The sequence below is a fragment of the Ciconia boyciana genome, chromosome 2, assembly GCF_034638445.1.
Source record: "Ciconia boyciana chromosome 2, ASM3463844v1, whole genome shotgun sequence".
NCBI lineage: Eukaryota > Metazoa > Chordata > Aves > Ciconiiformes > Ciconiidae > Ciconia > Ciconia boyciana.
The window spans coordinates 66,343,247-66,361,557 of record NC_132935.1 but is presented as its reverse complement, the minus strand read 5'-3'; the positions used below and the strand labels follow the sequence as shown (position 1 = coordinate 66,361,557).

At 41.3% G+C, this 18,311-nt stretch overlaps 2 protein-coding genes across 4 annotated transcripts; one reads left to right on the top strand and one right to left on the bottom strand.

The window, feature by feature from the left end:
- Window positions 1-141: 141 nt before the first annotated feature.
- Window positions 142-6,574, bottom strand: ACOT13 (acyl-CoA thioesterase 13). 3 transcript variants are annotated; one of them, XM_072852853.1, is made up of 4 exons: window positions 6,500-6,574; window positions 3,544-3,606; window positions 3,102-3,286; window positions 142-870 (listed from the first exon to the last, which is right to left on the bottom strand). In XM_072852853.1, exons 3-4 carry the CDS (start codon window positions 3,284-3,286, stop codon window positions 714-716), a joined length of 342 nt encoding a protein of 113 aa, XP_072708954.1. In that variant the 5' UTR covers window positions 3,544-3,606; window positions 6,500-6,574; the 3' UTR covers window positions 142-713. The 3 variants fall into 3 exon arrangements, with proteins under 3 accessions (XP_072708954.1, XP_072708955.1, XP_072708956.1); XM_072852854.1 differs by lacking the exons at window positions 3,544-3,606; window positions 6,500-6,574 and adding an exon at window positions 4,324-6,144; XM_072852855.1 differs by lacking the exons at window positions 3,544-3,606; window positions 6,500-6,574 and adding an exon at window positions 3,793-4,286.
- On the top strand, window positions 6,282-14,039 carry TDP2 (tyrosyl-DNA phosphodiesterase 2). The gene is made up of 7 exons (XM_072852851.1): window positions 6,282-6,899; window positions 6,980-7,074; window positions 9,818-9,985; window positions 11,327-11,418; window positions 11,900-12,018; window positions 12,399-12,569; window positions 13,408-14,039. Exons 1-7 carry the CDS (start codon window positions 6,297-6,299, stop codon window positions 13,687-13,689), a joined length of 1,530 nt encoding a protein of 509 aa, XP_072708952.1. The 5' UTR covers window positions 6,282-6,296; the 3' UTR covers window positions 13,690-14,039.
- Window positions 14,040-18,311: the final 4,272 nt, after the last annotated feature.

The window sequence follows — 18,311 nt, the reverse complement described above, 5'->3', positions numbered from 1 at the left end:
AAGGAATCACAGGGAGATGATGAAATCTCCGGTGAATTTGTGTACAAGGATTCTACCACACCCTCTCTCAACCACTCCATGCTGGCAAGCTTTTACTCAGTGCAAAGAGATTACAAAACTATTAAATAATCTTTAAAAAGGTAGTTGCAGAAAGCTTTATTGAATACTTTTGAATTTGTTACAGCATCAGGAAATTACATTTTGTATTAGCCTGCTCTACGCTTTCCAACCAGTGTCACACTATGTTCTAGGAACTCTGTACTACCACCTTACAGAGCAAGTAGTTTAGTTTTGTTGTGTATATATAGTGTTGTTTGAATGTGATTGTGACGGGCCTGAAGACAGGGTTGCTTTGTCACATGACAACACCACAGGCAAAGAAAACGGAGATCTCTTAAAACACTGTCATGCTGGTAAACCATATGGCTGGTCCAAAGGCTCTTCCCTTCTGCTATCTTGACCAAAAAAAGCCAGATGCATCCCCATGCTATCACACTCTGTTGTTCGTCCCAAAGTAGGCACTAATTTTAGGTTTGTAGTAATTCTGGTGGTAATTAAGAAATTTGTTCATTTATTATGGGAGTGAGACAAATTCACTTTATATAGACTATCACAACTTTGTGCAGATGATGTCTTATTGCATAAATGAGAAAAATCATTCTATATGAGATTCTTAAGCCCAACATTGTTACTTTTAAAATTACTTTCTTATATTAATTTCCTAGATACTTTGTATGTCTACCTTGTGCAATTAACTTTCCTGTCGCCTTATTTGTTAAATCCACGCTGGCAAATGCAATATTTCTTCCTTGCTTCAGAATCTGAGCTGTAATCAGTATCTCTTCTCCAATCTTAGCAGCAGAAGTATATCTTCAATGAAGAACAAAATTAACAGGTAAGAGGCTGTACAGAACACAAATCCAAGAATATTCCTGCATTTTAGATTATTGTGAAAGGAATTAGCAAAAAAAAAAAAAATTAGAGTAATAAAGACACATCTCTCTAACTGCCTGCTTGCAAATCCCCACTACTTAGAAGACCTTGAGTTCCTCTAAGTACTGCAGTGGTATTCAGGATGAGAGTTCTCTGAGAAAATGAAGGATAGAGAGAAACCTATTGGCTTGGTTCTGAGGAACCAAGTTCTGTTCCATTTTGAAACAGAAACAAGTGGGTATCAAAGAGCTCAGTTAAAAGTTCAGCTTAAAGTCCTATTCCAGCCACTGTTGGCTCCCTACAGCCTTTCTAAACCAGTCTGTCTGGTTCAGCTGCAAAATGTCTCTGTTACAAAAGCTCCAGAAGGTCATTTCTGTATGGAGCCTAAGCATAGGTTAACTGCTTCCCATACCCCGGTCAGAGAAAAGTCATGGAAATCTGGGAGGCCTTCAAACTTCCCAGGTTTAACGCTGTTTCCATTCATTAGATAACTCTTTGTTTTTATTTACATGAGTAGGAGGCTGTGCTTTTAAAACACACTCTACAGGGAATAGGAAAAATTCCCCCACAAAATGCCTGGAGAGAATTAGGAGGAACATGATCCAACCATGATCTGAAGTAAGGGAACAATATTCAAACATTAGAATTGGAGGAGAATCTATAATTGCTGGATATAAATCTTATTGAGATAAATTTCATCAACCACTCCATTTTTATACATGACACCATGTCAGAAGTATGTCAGTCACACCTAATGCTGATGTAGTGCAAGCCCCATTAGTTGACTGCGGGCAGGGTTTCAGTCTTGTTTCATTCTCAGAGGCTGCTGCTGATCCTCTTGTGATTTTAAAAAAAAAAAAAAAGCTTCTCTGTTTCCCTCTGTTCTTTCCATTACTGAAATAGCTTTCTCATGACAACCCTTTAAAAAGCTCCTTCCCAAAAAGGAAAAAGCTGTATGATAGCAATATTCAATATCCAATATCACTTGTTCGATGAAAGCAGTAGTCTGGGTTAAGCAAAGCTATTAATATTTCTTCAGATAACATTTCCTAAGGGTTATGCTACTCAATCATTTTGGATCATCTCCAGAGAGAGCACTTTCTCAAGATTTTAGCCCTTATGTAATTGGGTAGGCATGCTTGATAGTGTAAATAATTTGGATGTTGGCCTCTTGTTATACTACTGTAGGGAAAAAACAATAATCATAGGAGAGTTTCAGGCTTTCACTTCCAGTAATTTCCTGGTCATCACAATGGTAGTATAAAGCTTAAATAGATGCTCCAGTCCCACCCACCCAGTGGAGAAATCAGAGGGTGCTGGGGGGGAAAGGAGGGAACCTTGTAAAGATACAGATCACTCCCCACGCACTTTTAAAGCTTTTTTTTTTTTAAGACAGTTTTGATGAGGGGTTACTTTTCCAAGATTTTTAATGCTCTGTGTTAGTTATTCCAAGTAGGATTACTTTAGTTCCAATCACTCATAATCTCTTCATTAAAAGTAATGAAGCAAAGCTGACAAGCTATAATAGCATGATCAAAGGTTTCAGAACAACTTTTTTTTTTTAAAGATACTGTGCTTTAAATTTGCATTACAGGAAAAACTATTCTCAGTATAAAACTACTTTTAAATGACCTAGAGCAAAGGAATCTTCCTCCAGTGAGAAATTCTGATTCAATCTGTAATTCACCTTCTATGTGACATACAACAGAACTAAACTGTTTCCTGTTTTAATATTTTTCCTGTTTCAGTATTTTATGGACTAACACTCAAAAAGGGTTTATAGAAAGCTGCTTACCCTAGATTTTGGTGTTTGAGGACACACTCTAACATATCTTCACAAGCAAAGACATAAGTTGAGCCAATTTCATAAGACTAAAATTTACCACATATCAACATCACTTTACATTCTATGAATGAATGGGTACTGTCTCTTAAACACACATAACAAATAAAAGCTTAAGAAAGCCCAACTTGAATTTTGCCATCCAATGGCAAAATCCCCAAATACAAACCCTCCCCTTAATTTATCAAAACCAGACTTCTGAAACCAAAGAAAACACCTTTTTTAAGTAAGTACTACAGCATAGAAATGACGTACAATGGAGTCAATACTGTCTTAGGGGAAGAAAAGTTATCATGTTCTGGTAAACATGGTGGATGATACCTACGTGATGTTCATGTCCACACTGACCCCAGGCGCTGCTCTTTCTGTGTACAGCAACGCTGTTGTTGACACCACATCCACAAGGGTGGCTGTCAAACCTCCATGTAACGTGCCACCTCTGTTTGTATGCTCCTCCTCTACTTTCATTTCACAAACAATTTTTCCAGGAGCTGCAGAAAGAAGTTTCATCTGTATAACCAAAAAAGGAATAGAAAGCTTACTGACAACAGTACCAACACCCGATACTGCCCTGAGTCAAACTGAAAGTAAATCTTATTTAATTCTGGACTCCTGAGACAAATTAAAAGATGGAAAACATAGTAATTCAATTGTCACATTATGTGTTTCCATAAATTTTGAGCAGAAGATTGTTGCCTTAGAAAAATTTGTATTTCTAGTGCAGATAAATATTTAAACTGACAGCTTAACAAAACTTCAATACTTACTATGCTCTCAGGAATTCCTTAGGAGACAACATTCTTCGATTTTCCTTTTGCTTTAATCTGTGACTGAAAAGCGGATTAGAGGGAACACAAAACTGCTCTGACTGTGTGTACCATAGTTGTGAAGGTGTATTTGTTAGCTCACAAAATGGAAGCGAGACTGACAGTAATTCATTAATCATTATACTACAGCAACCTCAGTAAAAAAATCAGTATTTTGAAATGAGCACTGGAAATGCTCATCAGATTGACCTCCCTGAACTGAGATTCATACTCCTGGGTAGAAGTTTCCAAGGGTGTATCACACTGTATTACAGCATCATGGCTTGCATATACTCTTTTATTCCAGCCCATAGGTGTTAAATAGAAAAAATACAGTATATCTATGGTACCATGCTTTCCCCTGTAACCAACACAAGAAGCTGGATTTTTGAGACCAAGAAGTTACTGCAATTCAGTATTTTAAAATCTTTTTTTCAAGTTTCTTCAGTTAGTAGCACTATATTCAAAATCTGAAATATATTCAAAATCTGAAAGCAGATGCAAAACTGGGGTAAGTTCAGCATATATATTTACACCTACAACTAAGACTCTGAAGTACCTTTAGATTGTCACAAGTGAAATGTGGGCATAATATTTACTATAATTCCTACTAATTTTCTTACGAAGTTGTTTTTTTTTTTAACTTACATGTTTCCATACTGTATCAGCTGAGTTAACTTAAATCTTTTTAATCTTAAAAGGAATTAAGATTGAAATGTCTCCAGTTTCACTATTCCTTACTTGTAACGCAGTGTAAGAGCTCAGTTTCAGCCAACGTCCCTTTCTGATAGGCCAAAGTTTATCCAATTTTGCAGAGAAATGATACTAAGATAAATGACAATGTAGTACACAGTTCATCTACGAATGGAAAAAGCTGGAATTAAGCAGAGGGGAAATAATTGAGGCAGTGTCCTAATAATAGAAATAGCACCTTTATCAATGAAAATGCCAAGTCCTAAACCAGGCATGCTGCCTTGCTCTGACTGGAGGCCTAAGTTTCTGACAGAATTTCTAATGAGGACTTTACTGACGCTTGACACTGGGAGCAGATGGCTTCCACTACCGTCAGGGAGTGCTCCAATCCATCAGCAAGGCAAGGAAAGTGTCTGGTTTCATTTGTCATTGCTCTGATCTGGCACTAGCTGCCTGCTCTCCTTGACGAAAATAGTTCAGTATTTGAACACTTCCAGGACTTACACAGCCAGAGCTGCTGGTTTGTACTTCTCTTCTCTGGCCCTTCTGTGCCTGTCCTCCCACGCGTCTGTCTCAGTGAGCAGAATGCTGCTTTGGCTTCCAGCCACTACTGCTATGCACTACTTCTTTGGAGAATGGGCTTTAAATCCCACAGTTGTTAAGCCCTATGTAGATACCACATTGGAATTAAACCAGAAAGTAAGTCTGATGCCGGGGCTGAAAAGTTTCAGACTAAAATCTGTCCAGAACAGGAAAAATGTTGAGTCATATTTAGTTACAGTAAGAAAGGCTTCAGGTATCTCCCAGAAAAATAGCAGATACTTTACATTTAAACAAAACCGTACTTTTATTGTTATTATGATTATGTTCATAGCATCATACTTCTAGAAGAAGATTGCAGAAAAAGTCAAAAAGTATTCCAGAGCAAGGTAAGGAGCCTGTCTTCCAGGGCTTACTTCCAGCCTGTTACCTTTATGATCTGAAATACTGCATTTGTTCTCCACTTTGTAGGACTTTAAAGTAAAGGAGAGTAAAGTTATCACAGTAAAGAGGTGACTAAGAACTAATTGGACTCTTTATAAATAAGTGAACTTCATAAACTTAAAGCTTTATACTTTTTATATGCAAGACCAAAATGTCTTGGGGAAACAATAAGAGTTGTTTTGCAAACAGTTACTTTCTATTAAATGTAATGGATCATGGAGCTATAAATGAAAGCACCACTTGCTCCTCTACAATGCAAAACACATAAAGTTTAAAATGGTTGGTTTTCTTAGATATATTTACTGCTTCTCTCCATGTCACGGTTACATAAATAAATAGCAATCAAATGCAGAATTCTAGCGTTGCAAAACTTAATGAGAACACTGGAACTGCATCACAGGATCACCGGAACACATCAGCTACACACTACGGAATTTAAGAAGACACAGTAACATCATTTCAACTTTTTTTTTTTATCATAATGCAGAGCCCTACCAGTCAAATGCATTTTTTTATACTGAGCCTTGTCAGAAGCTCAGAGAGCACTTAAGTGCTTGTGTTTTCAGTCTGACTTCAACACAAAATGTCAGATGTTATAATTAGCTACTTTTTTTTTTTTAAACAGAGAAGAGTAATAATTGATTTCATAATTTCACAGTCCGGAAAGTTAGCTTAGTCTTACGTACTAGGAATGGATGAACACTAGTTACTAAATAGCCCACGGAAAGCTATTCAGCACAATCCTTGTCTCCAGAGAGGTACCAGAGGGCAGCTCTAGTATTTCAGTTATTTAATAACAATTGTGTTTTCTACCGTGTGTCACCATCACGGCCACACACCCCTGTTGGGACACCTTGAATCCAGGGAAAACAACGGCAGGGCTGCACCACCGGGCTCCTGAAGCGCCCGCAGCCACGCCAGCGCGGTCGGGATTCGGCTCACCCACCGCAGGCCTCGGCCCCCTCCAGCTCGGGCGGCCTAGCCCCTGAGGCCCGCGGGCACCGTTAGCCAGCGCCTGAGGCGCGGATGAGGCGGGTATGACGAGGCGGGCACTGCCCCGGCAGGACGGCACGGCTTCGCCAGACCTCGGCCGAGGCTGTAACTGCGAGACTGCGCCTAAGGAGACGCACTCGTCCTGCCGCGGCCTTTTATTCTGGGAGGGGAAAAACTGGCTCTTAAACGAGCAGCCCCTCCTGGGGGCCGCGCCGCCCGCAGCCCTCTCCCTGCGGCCCGCCCGTACCTTGCGGAGCACCCGGTCGAAGCCCTGCGACTCCACCATGCACTTCATGACCTCCCTCAGGCTCTCCACTGTGAACCCCATGCTGCCCGCCCCGCCGACGGCCACCCGCCCGCGCCCCGGAACGGCAACCCCGGCGGGCGGGGCTTCCCCCCGGCTTCCGTCTGCAGCGCCCCGCCGCAGGGGAGCCATGGAGGCGGCGGCGGCGGACAGGCAGCGGGAGGAGGCGGCCCAGGCCCAGGCCCAGGCCGAGGTGGAGGAGCCGCTGCTGGCGGCGGCGGAGGAGGAGGCGTTACACCTCGCCAAGCGGAGGAGGGTGCTGTGCTCCGAGTTCGCTGCCATCACCAGCAGCGACGCGGCGGTGGCGCGCAGCTTCTTGGCCGGCAACGACTGGGACGTGCAGGTACGCCCGGGGGCGGCGTCGGGGGCGCGGGGCTGCCCCGGCGGCGGCGGCCCCTTCCCTGCCATCTGCCTCTGTTTCAGAGGGCGCTGAACGCCTATTTCGAGCCGCCGCTGGAGAAGGAGGAGGCGGAGGCGGCAGGCGGGGTGCCGCCGACCTGCGCGGGGCCCGGGAGCTGGTAGGTGACCCCCGGGGCGGAGGGGGCTGTGACAGGAGGAGGCGGATCGGGGGCGCCCGGCTCGGCGGGGCGGGGGCGAGGGGAGCGGTGCCTCCGCCCTCCGCTGGAAGTTGCAGGGACCCCCACAGCCGGGGAGAGCCATGTCCCGGCTCCTAGCGTCCCCCCGGGAGCAGCGCTCCTCTCCGCCTGACTTCGCACCTGTGCTGACGTGTGGCCAGGCAGGTGGTTTCCGTTCCTCACGTTTGTATTTCCACGCTAGTTCTCGTTGTTTCCCAAGGCGGCCCCCTTCGAGGGGAATAGCCAGTGCCTCTTGAGAGGCTGTCAGACTTGCGGTCTGCACTTTCCCTCTGTGGATGCTTCAGCCACCTTCCTCTGGGCTAGTAGATTGTGAGCCTTTCGGAGAAGGGACAAGGTAATTTTCTTGTCTTGTGCAGCAATACATATGCAGATCTTACTGTACACATTTGTGTATCTGTAAACGGTGCATCTATGTCATATACTAGATGTATGCATATTTATATGTCCATAAATAAAATTGACATGTACATGCACACCTTGTTAAATGTACCTGTGGAAGTTAGGATCAAAGATCTGTGTCTTACAAACACTGACGATCTCACAGCATACCCGTAAGGCATACCAAGGGTATTGAACTGCATGTGGAATTGAACTTTTACAGATCCCTGCCATTTACAGTCCTGAGGGAAGCTTTTTTCCTATAGATTTATTTATTACAGACTTGCGTGTTATATAGAAGAGGCCTTGTGATCTTTATAGTTATGAATAAGCTGTATTTGATAACAGCATACCTGTTTTTGCTTGATACAGATGTCTGAAAAAATGCAAGCCTACTGAACATTAGCATTGGTCTCTAGGTAGTCCCTGATGAGTCAGAATACATCTGTATCAAATTGACAGCACCATTTTCTTTTCCAGCCTCTGTCTGTCTTTGCACAGTGGGTTCTGTCTTGAGCTGGGGCATACAGGATGTGTTGGGAGGGAGGACTATTTGGAGACCTCCCAGTCAGGGGAAGATCACTGCAGACCACACAGACTTTGATATTTCATCTCATAGTCCTTCAGGTTACAGTATAAATATAAAAAGTCATCATGGAAATATTGGAGGCATATACCATGTTATTTACCTACTTCAATATCCCTTAGCTTCCTCTCCTTTGTCTGCTTTCCTTTTTCTGTTCAATTTAGATTACATGTGCATGGTAGAGGAACCTTACATTGTTTGTGCAGCACCAAGTACAAAACCAGTACTAAGTCCTAGGGAATAGATTTGTTTTGGTTCCAGGCCTTATTTTAATGTGTGCATACAAATTCTGTGTTTAAAAAAAAACCTCTAATATCCCAACTTTGCCAAAATACCGTTTGTCTAGTCTTAGCTATACTGTTTAATGTGTTTTATTACAGACTTTCCCTTTACTCAAGGAATTTACATTGGATCAGTGTCGTGGTTTAACCCTGGTGGGCAGCTCAGCCCCACACAGCCACTTACTCACTTCTCACCAGTGAGGTGCGGGAGAGAATCGGGAGGGTAAAAGGGAGAAAACTCCTGGGTTGAGATAAAGACAGTTTAATAGGTAAAGCAAAAGCCGCGCGTGCAAGCAAAGCAAAACAAGGAATTCATTCACTCCTTCCCATGGGCAGGCAGGTTTTCAGCCATCTCCAGGCAAGCAGGGCCCCATTACATGTAATGGTTATGTGGGATGACAAACAGTGTAACCCTGAACATTGCCCCTTCCGCCTCCTTTCCCCAGCTTTTATTGCTGAGCATGATGTCATATGGTATGGGATATCCCTTTGGTCAGTTGGGGTCAGCTGTCCCAGCTGTGTCCCCTCCCAGCCTCTTGCCCACCCCCAGCCCACTCGCTGGTGGGGCAGCAGGAGAAGCAGAGAAGGCCTTGACACTGTGTAAGCACTGCTCAGCAACAGCTAACACATCCCTGTGATATCAACACTATTTTGGTCACAAGTCCAAAACACAGCACCATAGGAGCTGCTATGAAGAAAATTAACTCTATCCCAGCCAAAACCAGTACAACCATGCGTTAGCAGGTAGAGTCTGGTTCCCTTTAGCAACGCAGTCCGCAAACAGTTACTAGACTAGGCACTCAAACTTTGCCAGTGTTGTTTAGCCTTTATCAAATCAACAGGGTAGACAGGGCTTGTGTTTCTGAGGTGGGATTTGCGGTGAGTATTCCCAAGGAAAAGGACTTATCAATTTGTCACAGAGTGAGTTTGCACATGTGCCTCCCCAGGGGGTTTGGCAATTGGAAGAATCTCAGCTGTACTACAAGGATGGGCACATAAAAGCAAGTCTTGGCTGCAGTTCTTTGTTTCTAATATGCTGGAAAGTGTTTGAAAAACTAATATACACAGCCTGCCTCCAGCATGGGGAAAGAGCTGAATTACTCAAGTGCTTTGGATTACATTGATTGCCATCTGATTAACTTAAATCAGAATGGTAAATGTTATCTTGTGTCTGTAAGGAGGAGGAAAAACCACTTACTTCACCTGTGTGCTAAGGCTCTGTATGACTGAGATCTGTATGTTTTAGTTATTGCACTTTTAAATTATGTTCAGTACATGTTAACTTATTTGTTGGGAAAGTTTTAGATGGCCTCCTGTAAGTTGTGATGGGTCTAAAACATTTTCCTTTAGAAGATGAGGGAGGTAATTGCAGGAAGAATAGTATTATGCATGTTGACAAACAAGTAAACTCTCTCTTTAGTATTGACCTCACTGCAGATGCAACTACTAGTAATGCCAGTGTTGACAGTGCAGACTCGAGGCAACAAGAAGATGACAGCAACTTCTCACTGATAACCTGGAACATTGATGGGCTGGATCTAGGAAATCTAAAAGAACGAGCTAGAGGAATCTGTTCTTACCTGGCATTGTAAGTATAGCTTCATCTTTGTATTGTAAAGGAAAAAGCAAGCTTCTTGTTTTAGATGTGTACGAAATCTTCATGCCCAAATTATCTTAATGTTAGATGCAACAATACAATCACTTTATAAATTCTAAATAGCTGAATAAAAGTTGATATCCTGGTTGGAAGAGGCGTGAACCTATGCAGCATTCCAAAGGTTAAATATTTTGCGATGGCTACTTAAAAAAACTTTTTATAATGAAGAATATTGTTCAAGTTGCAGTCGTACATCAAGAGCATACTTCATACTTCCATCCTGCATATGAGAGAAGGGTAAAACTGCAAGAAACTTGTTTGTCTCATTCCAGTAGTATGAATAACTTCACGCTAGAGCAAACTGTTTGAAACAACAAAAAAGACTTTTTAGTGAAATGTGTGAAGTGGCTTTCTTGCCATTACTGTTACTTGTCTATCAAAAAAGAAAATATGCAAGGTAAGATAAAAGCAATAGTATCTGTGATTACCTTTTATAGTTCCACCAGTGGAAGCCTCCCATGAATATATTTATGAGCAATTTAACAATTACATAAATTGATTTATCTTAATACAGTAACTTATCAGTGTAAATTAAATGATTTAAGCAAGTGGTAATTTAAATTCCTCTTAAAACAGCAGAAACCCCTTAACTAAATCAACTTTCACTTGATTTTGTTAATCTGGGGTGACGATATTTTTCTTCTGTAATAAGGCCTTAGGTTTGTCCTTCACCTGCTTAGAGCAGGGCTATTCAGCAGTGTAGCAAAAATAGGGACAGCTGTAAAGTCATGTCTCAATCAACATTTTCAGGACTGCTGCCCCACATGAACTATTCCTGATTGCATAGTTCTAAGAAATAAAAGAGCTTGGCATCGATTAGACTGGAGAAAATGAATAGCAGGTTACCTGAGGGGATGTGTTGTAAGGGGATGAGGTGGCAGTTGGAATCTCCTGAAGAACTTAGATGTTGCAGAACATGTTTCCAAAGCTGCTTTGCAGCTGCTTAAGTTGAATTCCTCATGTATGTAGTACGTGAAACCTGTGTAAATGTTTGTAAGATCAAGGTATAAGGAAGTAATGCTTTTTATTACCATGTTGGTTTCATGTCCATAATAGTCATTGTTTCTTCCCTTTTAACAATGGTGATGTGTCTACATGCTACTAAATATGATGGAGAGAGTTTTTTCTTTTTTTAAAAAACAGATTCTTACAGTATCTCGGAAGACGAGGACAAGGTGCACGTGAAATCCCTGACCCTGTTCCATTTGTCTTCAGAGTGTAACAGTACTATCTTTCAGTAGTTAATTTAAAATCTCGTCTTGCCGATTTCAGGTACAGTCCAGATGTTGTGTTTTTACAAGAGGTCATCCCACCACATCTCTGTCTTCTACAGATGAGAGCAGGCAGTTACACTATTATTCCAGGTAGGAAATAACCCTCAGTTTCTAAAGACAGAAACCGGAAAAAGTAAGTTCGGTTTTATTCTGTCTCCCTTGCCAAAATCTCTGACCATTTGTAGGAATGAAAAGTAAAGTGAAGTGAAGAAGGAAGCACTAAAATTACTTTCTGTGTTTTGCTATCAGGATATAGTTTGGTGCAAATTATGCATGTGAAAAGTTTACTTGCCTGGTGGTTTCCATTGTATTTTTTCTGCATTTTGAAAGACTGATAGCAAGGGTAGCCAAAAAAGTGCCATAGATAAGTCATTTCTTAAATATTTGCATTTAAAAAAAAATCTGAAAAATTTGCACCACTGTTATGAAACTTTTAACTAATGACTTTGTACATCTTACAAATTAACGTGATTCTCCCAGATCATGGTAAAAAGGTCTCTTTCAGAACCTTAACTTCTTTATGGCATGGCAGAAGATATCCTTGACCATTTCTTTCCCGGTTCCTCTTTAGGTAACATAGATGGCTATTTCACTGCCATAATGTTGAAGAAATCAAGAGTGAAGCTACTGAAACATGAGATAATACCTTTTCCAACAACCTCCATGATGAGGAACCTTTTGGTTGTGCATGTGAGTGAGTCAGTATGTACTAAACAGTTGTATTTCTGCCTTCAAAACAAAAATCCCAGGAAAGGCTGGACTGGCTTTACTCTGTGACAGTCTCAAACAGCAGAAAAACTTCTTCTCCAAACATACAAACCCAGTTGCGTTTGATACTAACAAACTTAAATCTTTTATGCAAGTTACTGGCCGTACTTTATTTTCAAGTCTCATAACCTCTGAAAACAAAACTAAAAGCCTGTTATCCTCTTGTAAGCCAGTTTTCTTCAATGTGAAACTAATATTAACCAGAGCTCTGTCATTCAGTAATTTACTTTGTGATTAGATTTTATCTTTGAACTTCTTATCATGGTGTGGATAGTAACATTGCCTCTTTGTTTCATGCACAGGTGAGCATATCTGGTAATGAACTTTGCCTTATGACCTCTCATCTAGAGAGCACTAAAAATCACTCTAAGGAGCGTATGAAGCAACTGCAAATAGTGTTAAACAAGATGCAGAAGGAGTCCGAGTCCACCACTGTTATATTTGGAGGGGATACAAACCTCAGAGACAGTGAGGTAAATAGAAACAAGCAACCTTGTTACTTTGAGAAGGTATTCTGACAAAATCTTCTCAGGCTTTTCTGTTGTCTTTATGAGAAATGACCTGCTTAGGCAGAACAGAGATGTGCAACATTTATTCTTAAAAAGTAGAAGCGTGACTAAGTAGAAGCTGAGGCATTGCTATGCTGAGGCATTGTTATAGTTGAGGTGATGTATATGAAGAGCCGCCCCCTGACCCATAACATAATGCTTTATTGGCAATATTTATATCTGAGAAGATGCAGGGATAGTCGGTGAAGTTTCGACTTCAAAAGCATCTTCTCATTTTGAGAATGATCTTTATTTACTCAACTCTGATTCTCAGAGAGTTAATGCTTGTAGAATCAATGAAAGAAGAGGGTGATCTCGAGAAATAGATCTTGGGAGTTTAATCCCCCATCATAGAGACACTGAAAATTAGAAGTAATTTTTGGCTGCTGATATTAAAAGTGAAATTTGTGCATTCTTACTAAAAGGTCACTGATTCATCTTGCCCTATCAAGAAATTCTATTGCAGTGAACTGGAATGACGTTGTTTCAGAGAACATGGTGTTGACCCCCATACCTCAAAATTTCAGAGCTGAACATTTATTTTGTAACGTGTTTTGGATTTAGAAAGTACTATAGGAATTCGTCATGCTTTAGAGTATCCTGAGAAATACCACAATTTAGAAACGTCTCCAATATCTTTGTTTTTAAGAACTCATGTTTTGCAGAAAAAAGTGATATTGTGACAGCTCAGTTCTGTTTTTGAAGGTAAAATTTGTGAATTCAGTATCTTCTGGATTTTTTTTTTCCCCCCTTCTACTTTCAGGTTACTAAACTAGGTAGCTTACCTAGCAACATTACGGATATCTGGGAGTTTTTGGGCAAACCTCAACACTGCCGCTATACTTGGGACACTCACTCCAATACCAACCTGGATGCAGAGTACAAGTGCAAGATGAGGTTTGACCGCATTTACTTTCGGCCTGCAGCAGACGGGGGACATATTATTCCACGAAGTATGGACTTAATTGGATTGGAAAAACTAGACTGTGGCAGATTCCCTAGTGATCACTGGGGTCTTCTGTGTAACTTTGATGTGATATTGTAAAATGGAAAAAAGGCTTGCATTGTTAGTTTTTAGGTGATCTGTTCTTCTTTTTACAAAATTTTACCCTCTCAGTTTAAGTAGGAGGTATTTAAATTTTCAACCTTAACACGTTCTCTGCTCTTGACGTATGCTGGAATGGTTTCATTTCAAGCTGGGGTTCCCTTTTCCTCATTATATGCATCTGTCCTTGAATCACGTTTTTTTAAATATTTATTTTTAACAGTGTATGCAAATAAAAAAACAAATTCTAGTTTTAAAATGGGAGGAAAAATCTGTAAATACAATTCATAAACATACTTGGTGGTTTAAAATATACTTTTATTTTGGCATGTATTATAATCTCGTAATAAATGATGCTTTTTTATTTTAAGAATACTTTTGTTATGCCTGCTTTGTTCTTTTGTAATCATTTCCATCATCCTTTACAACTGTCTTTTGTAGGGTGTTTTGTATTAGCTTCTGAAGTTTGTGTTGTACATATGTACGCCTTCAGGCAAGACAATGAAGGAGTTGAGGAAAGAATGACTAGATTCTCACAGAATAAGGGTTTCTTAAGTAAGAATTAAACTAGTATTGAACAGATTTAAGAATGATATGCCTTCTATTTGACAAGAAAAGGATATAGGCAGATGCATGGAAGTTGTTCACTTGGGATGGTGTATGCCTTACTTTATGTTTATTAACCCAGATACGAGTTGCAGATTAAAATGCATTATCTTTCCAGTGAGCTTCTGGAAACAATGCTCTCAACTGCTGTGCAAAGCCTGAGCAGCTGAAGGTCTCACTGACTTTGCAAAAGATCAAACAGGCTTTCTTACTCAAATAACTGTGTAATCAATCTCATAGAAGCTGTTGTTTTATAGATGTGCAAAGTACTAAGCTGATTTAAAACAGGAAATCTCCTGACTTTCTGACATAAAGATCAGTGCACAGGCATGGAGAGGAAACACAGACAACCCATGTCAATGATGCAGAATGAACACAGAGACTGACAGCCTAAATTCCTTTACTTCTTTTTGTTGTTGTTGTTTGTCTTTGGTCTTAAGTCCAAAGCTTACAAACAACTTACGTTTTGCTGGACTTCTGTGGTGGGTTGGGCCTGGCTGGTAGCCAAGCTCCCAGCCAGCTGCTTGCTCAGTCCCCCCTTCCTCAGTGATATGGGAGGAGGAAATAGGAAAAATAGGAACAAGAAAGCTCATGGGTCGAGGTAAAGACGGGGAGATTGCTTACTAATTACCCTCATGGGCAAAACAGACTTGATTTGGGGAAAGTAATTTATGGCCAATTAATATAGATACTTAGTTACCGATTTGGGTATTGGGAAGCAAGAAGGTGACTATTAAAACACACCTTTTCTCTCCCCTTTCCCTGGCTCAGTGTCACTCCAGGCTCCTCTCCTCCCCCTTGTTATCTCCGCAGGTCACACTCTGTCCCTTCAGCAAGGTAAGGAGCGGCACAGGAGGGGGTTACGGTCGGCACACAACCATGCCTCTTGGCCCTGCCCTCCCTCTCCCACTTTTCCTCTGCTCCAGGGTGGCACAGGCTCAGGCAGTATGTGCTCTGCCATGGAGCACCTCCTCCTCCTCTGACCTTGGTGTTTCCTCTGCTGTTTCTCAACTCTTCTTTTTCACCTCCTCTGCCTGCCCAGCATTTTCTACCCTTTCCTACACGCTTTCCCAGGGGCACCACCATCTTGGCTGAGGGGCCCATCCCTGCCCTGCGGTGGCTCCACTGGAGCTGGCTGGCACCAGCTGTGTCTGGCACAGGGCAGCCCCGGCCTCTCCTCACAGAGGCCACCCTGCAGCCCCCACTGCCCGCACCTGCACCCACTGCAACCTTAAAAAAAAGAAAAGCATCTTCTCACACAGGCCAACGGTGGTGGCACCCCCCTGCAGCCCTTCCTGCCCAGCAAGGAAAACCCCACTGACTCCATTATTGCTTAGCCTAACATCTGCCTGCATGCTCCGACCAGCCAAGCGCAGGGGAAGAAGTATGTCCAAACATTGCCCTTCCCGCCTCTGTCTTGCACCCTGAAAACACAGTGAGTGGGGCTTGGTGCGATACCAGGCAGCAGAAGACAAATTTGTTCATCCCTACCCTGAAATAGTCAGGATCCTCGACCAGCTCCTCCTCGTCCCGCGAACAGGGAGGCCTGAGGTAAATGTGGTTTTCTGTTGATTCAACAGGAGGCCTAGGTGACCTTACTAAACAAGCAAATAAACCCCAGGAGGTTAATTCATCTCCATAGAAATCAGCTGCAGAAATCTCCAGTTCTGCTTTTGCTTCTTTAGACATTAAACCCTGAATTCCTTTTACTAAAGGTAAAAGAGGCTGGCCTGTTTTGGGAAGGATGTCCAAATCCTTGTGTCCTGATCACACTCAGCATATCCCATTATTTTGTAATTACTCAGCTTCAGAAACGAGCAGGGAGGTCACTAGTACTTTTCTTAACTCATGTTGGGCCTGTGATCTCTTCCTTCTATTCCCACATAAATAGTCCTATAAAAAAAGTGAAAAATACCTACAACTGCCAGGATTTTCCTCCCGGGTTTTAAATGGGGCTGGCACAGTCACACCTTCTGACTTGCTGCATGCTCTCTTCTTCCTCACCAAGACCCTTCGAAGCAATGTCCTGGGGTTTGCTTTCACCACTTATGCCTTCCCCCCACCCCCGGTAGTTACAGCCAAAGGATTTGTGGGGAAGGTGAAGGCAGGGGATGATGGTTTAGCTTTCCTAAAGACGCTGGAGAAGGGGAAAGCACAATAAACTCATGCTTCATCACAAGAAACACCACTTTACGTGGCCTCCTGTATTATGGGTATTTTTGTTTATGGGGCTACACCTTCTGGGCTATTTTGGAAGGTATGCAAAAGGCTGACTGCTGTTGTTCTAGGATAGGTTTTTAATTTGGGGAAGAAAGAAGAGAGAAAAAAGGGTTCGGAGCAGTGTGCAACTCAATGCCTAAACTCCAGACGCATTTGTAGCATTTACTAACTGATCCCTCCTCAGATCCACAGTCTCTCTTAATCTTTGACACAGATAGGGAGTGGCAACATAATATTTTTTATTAGGAACAAGCAAAGACATAACACTTTGTAAGGGCCAATTCATTTTTCTAATTATAAAAGATAGGCAAGAGGAAGGTTATATTCAGTGCAATTAGTGGTTAGTCATTCTTTCAGAATGAGGAAATTATGCATACAGCCTTTAAAACTCTTCTTGAACTACAGAAAAAGTGATAATACTTAAATAAATTTAAGAAGACATAAATGCTAAATGTTTTACTGACTAGTGGATGTGAAGCAATACATCTTTAATTAAATATACTTTACACCACTTAATAAGCATCCAAATTGCTGACAATCAAGAGCAGTCAGAGCCCTTCAATTAATTTGCCTCTTAATTTAATCAGTGATGTAAAAGGTAAAATATCTGCTGAATATGGCAATTAAAACTTAAAGGGATAGAAACAACAGTTAAACTAAGCAAAAGATTTATTGGGCTACAGCTTGTAATTTGATTTCTTTTCCTGATTCAGTAACATAATATGGCATACATCCCAAAGGACTTATACAAACATATGAATGTGAGAAAATGCAATAGTTCTCTCCTATTAATAATCAACAGCAACAATGGACCTTGTGGAAATAATGTACTATTGGAGGCATTATTTTATTAATAATTTGATTCAGATATCAAGAGAAGCAATTTCTTCTGAGGATCCAGCCAGTTTTAAACATTTCTACATCAAAAGAGCTTGAACTTACTAAAAGAGAAGAGATATCCATAGAACAAAATAAAGAAATGTTAAACATCTAGGGAGGTAAATAATAAATAGATGGATTAAAAAAAATGGAAAAAAATAGTAGCTGGCAAAACCACAGTAACAGCAGAAAACAATGTTGTCATGATTAAAAGTATATACCTAAAGAATATGTGTGCTCTTGACTGTAGGGAGTAATCTGAAACCATAACTAGTAAAAATTTGTTTTACAAAGAGGAAGTGCATGGAAGATTAAAGCTATAAACATCACACATCATATACAGGTTTGGAAGTCAATTTGATACAAGAACAGACAAGGCATATCCAAAATTACTAGATCAAAATACAAACATGATAACCTGTATTATGGCAACACCTGCAGAGCCAATTGTTATGGTTGCTGTACAAAATAAAAGATGAGAATAATTACACAGAAACAGATGGGCTGTGTTTTGATGAGCAGATGGCATGATTTTCAGTTGTATCAGCTCAGCATGGTTGAAAAACTCCACAAAGGTTGTGTTATCACTTCTGCATATCTTAGTGTGGTTTTACTGTGGCAGGCAATCCGGTACAAAATCATCCTGCAGACACAGTGCGTAGAATCATAGAATAGTTTGGTTTGGAAGGGACCTTTACAGGTCATCCAGTCCAACCCCCCTGCAAAGAGCAGGGATGTCTTCAACTAGATCAGGTTGCTCAGAGCCCCGTCCAACCTGACCTTGAATGTTTCCAGGGATGGGGCATCTACCACCTCTCTGGGCAACCTGTGCCAGTGTTTCACCACCCTCATTGTAAAAAATTTCTTCTTTAAAACCATTACCCAGGCCCTACTAAAACATCTGTCTCCGTCTTTCT

Coding starts and splice junctions, on each gene's coding strand:
- ACOT13 (XM_072852855.1), bottom strand. CDS start 3,894: ATGGGCTGGAATAAAAGAGTATATGCAAGCCATGATGCTGTAATACAG. Junction 3,287..3,792: donor ATGAATCTCAGTTCAGGGAG/GTCAATCTGATG, acceptor TTGGTTATACAG/ATGAAACTTCTTTCTGCAGC. Junction 871..3,101: donor AGTGTGGACATGAACATCAC/GTAGGTATCATC, acceptor TCTTCATTGAAG/ATATACTTCTGCTGCTAAGA.
- TDP2 (XM_072852851.1), top strand. CDS start 6,297: ATGACGAGGCGGGCACTGCCCCGGCAGGACGGCACGGCTTCGCCAGAC. Junction 7,075..9,817: donor TGCGCGGGGCCCGGGAGCTG/GTAGGTGACCCC, acceptor CTCTCTCTTTAG/TATTGACCTCACTGCAGATG. Junction 11,419..11,899: donor CAGTTACACTATTATTCCAG/GTAGGAAATAAC, acceptor GTTCCTCTTTAG/GTAACATAGATGGCTATTTC.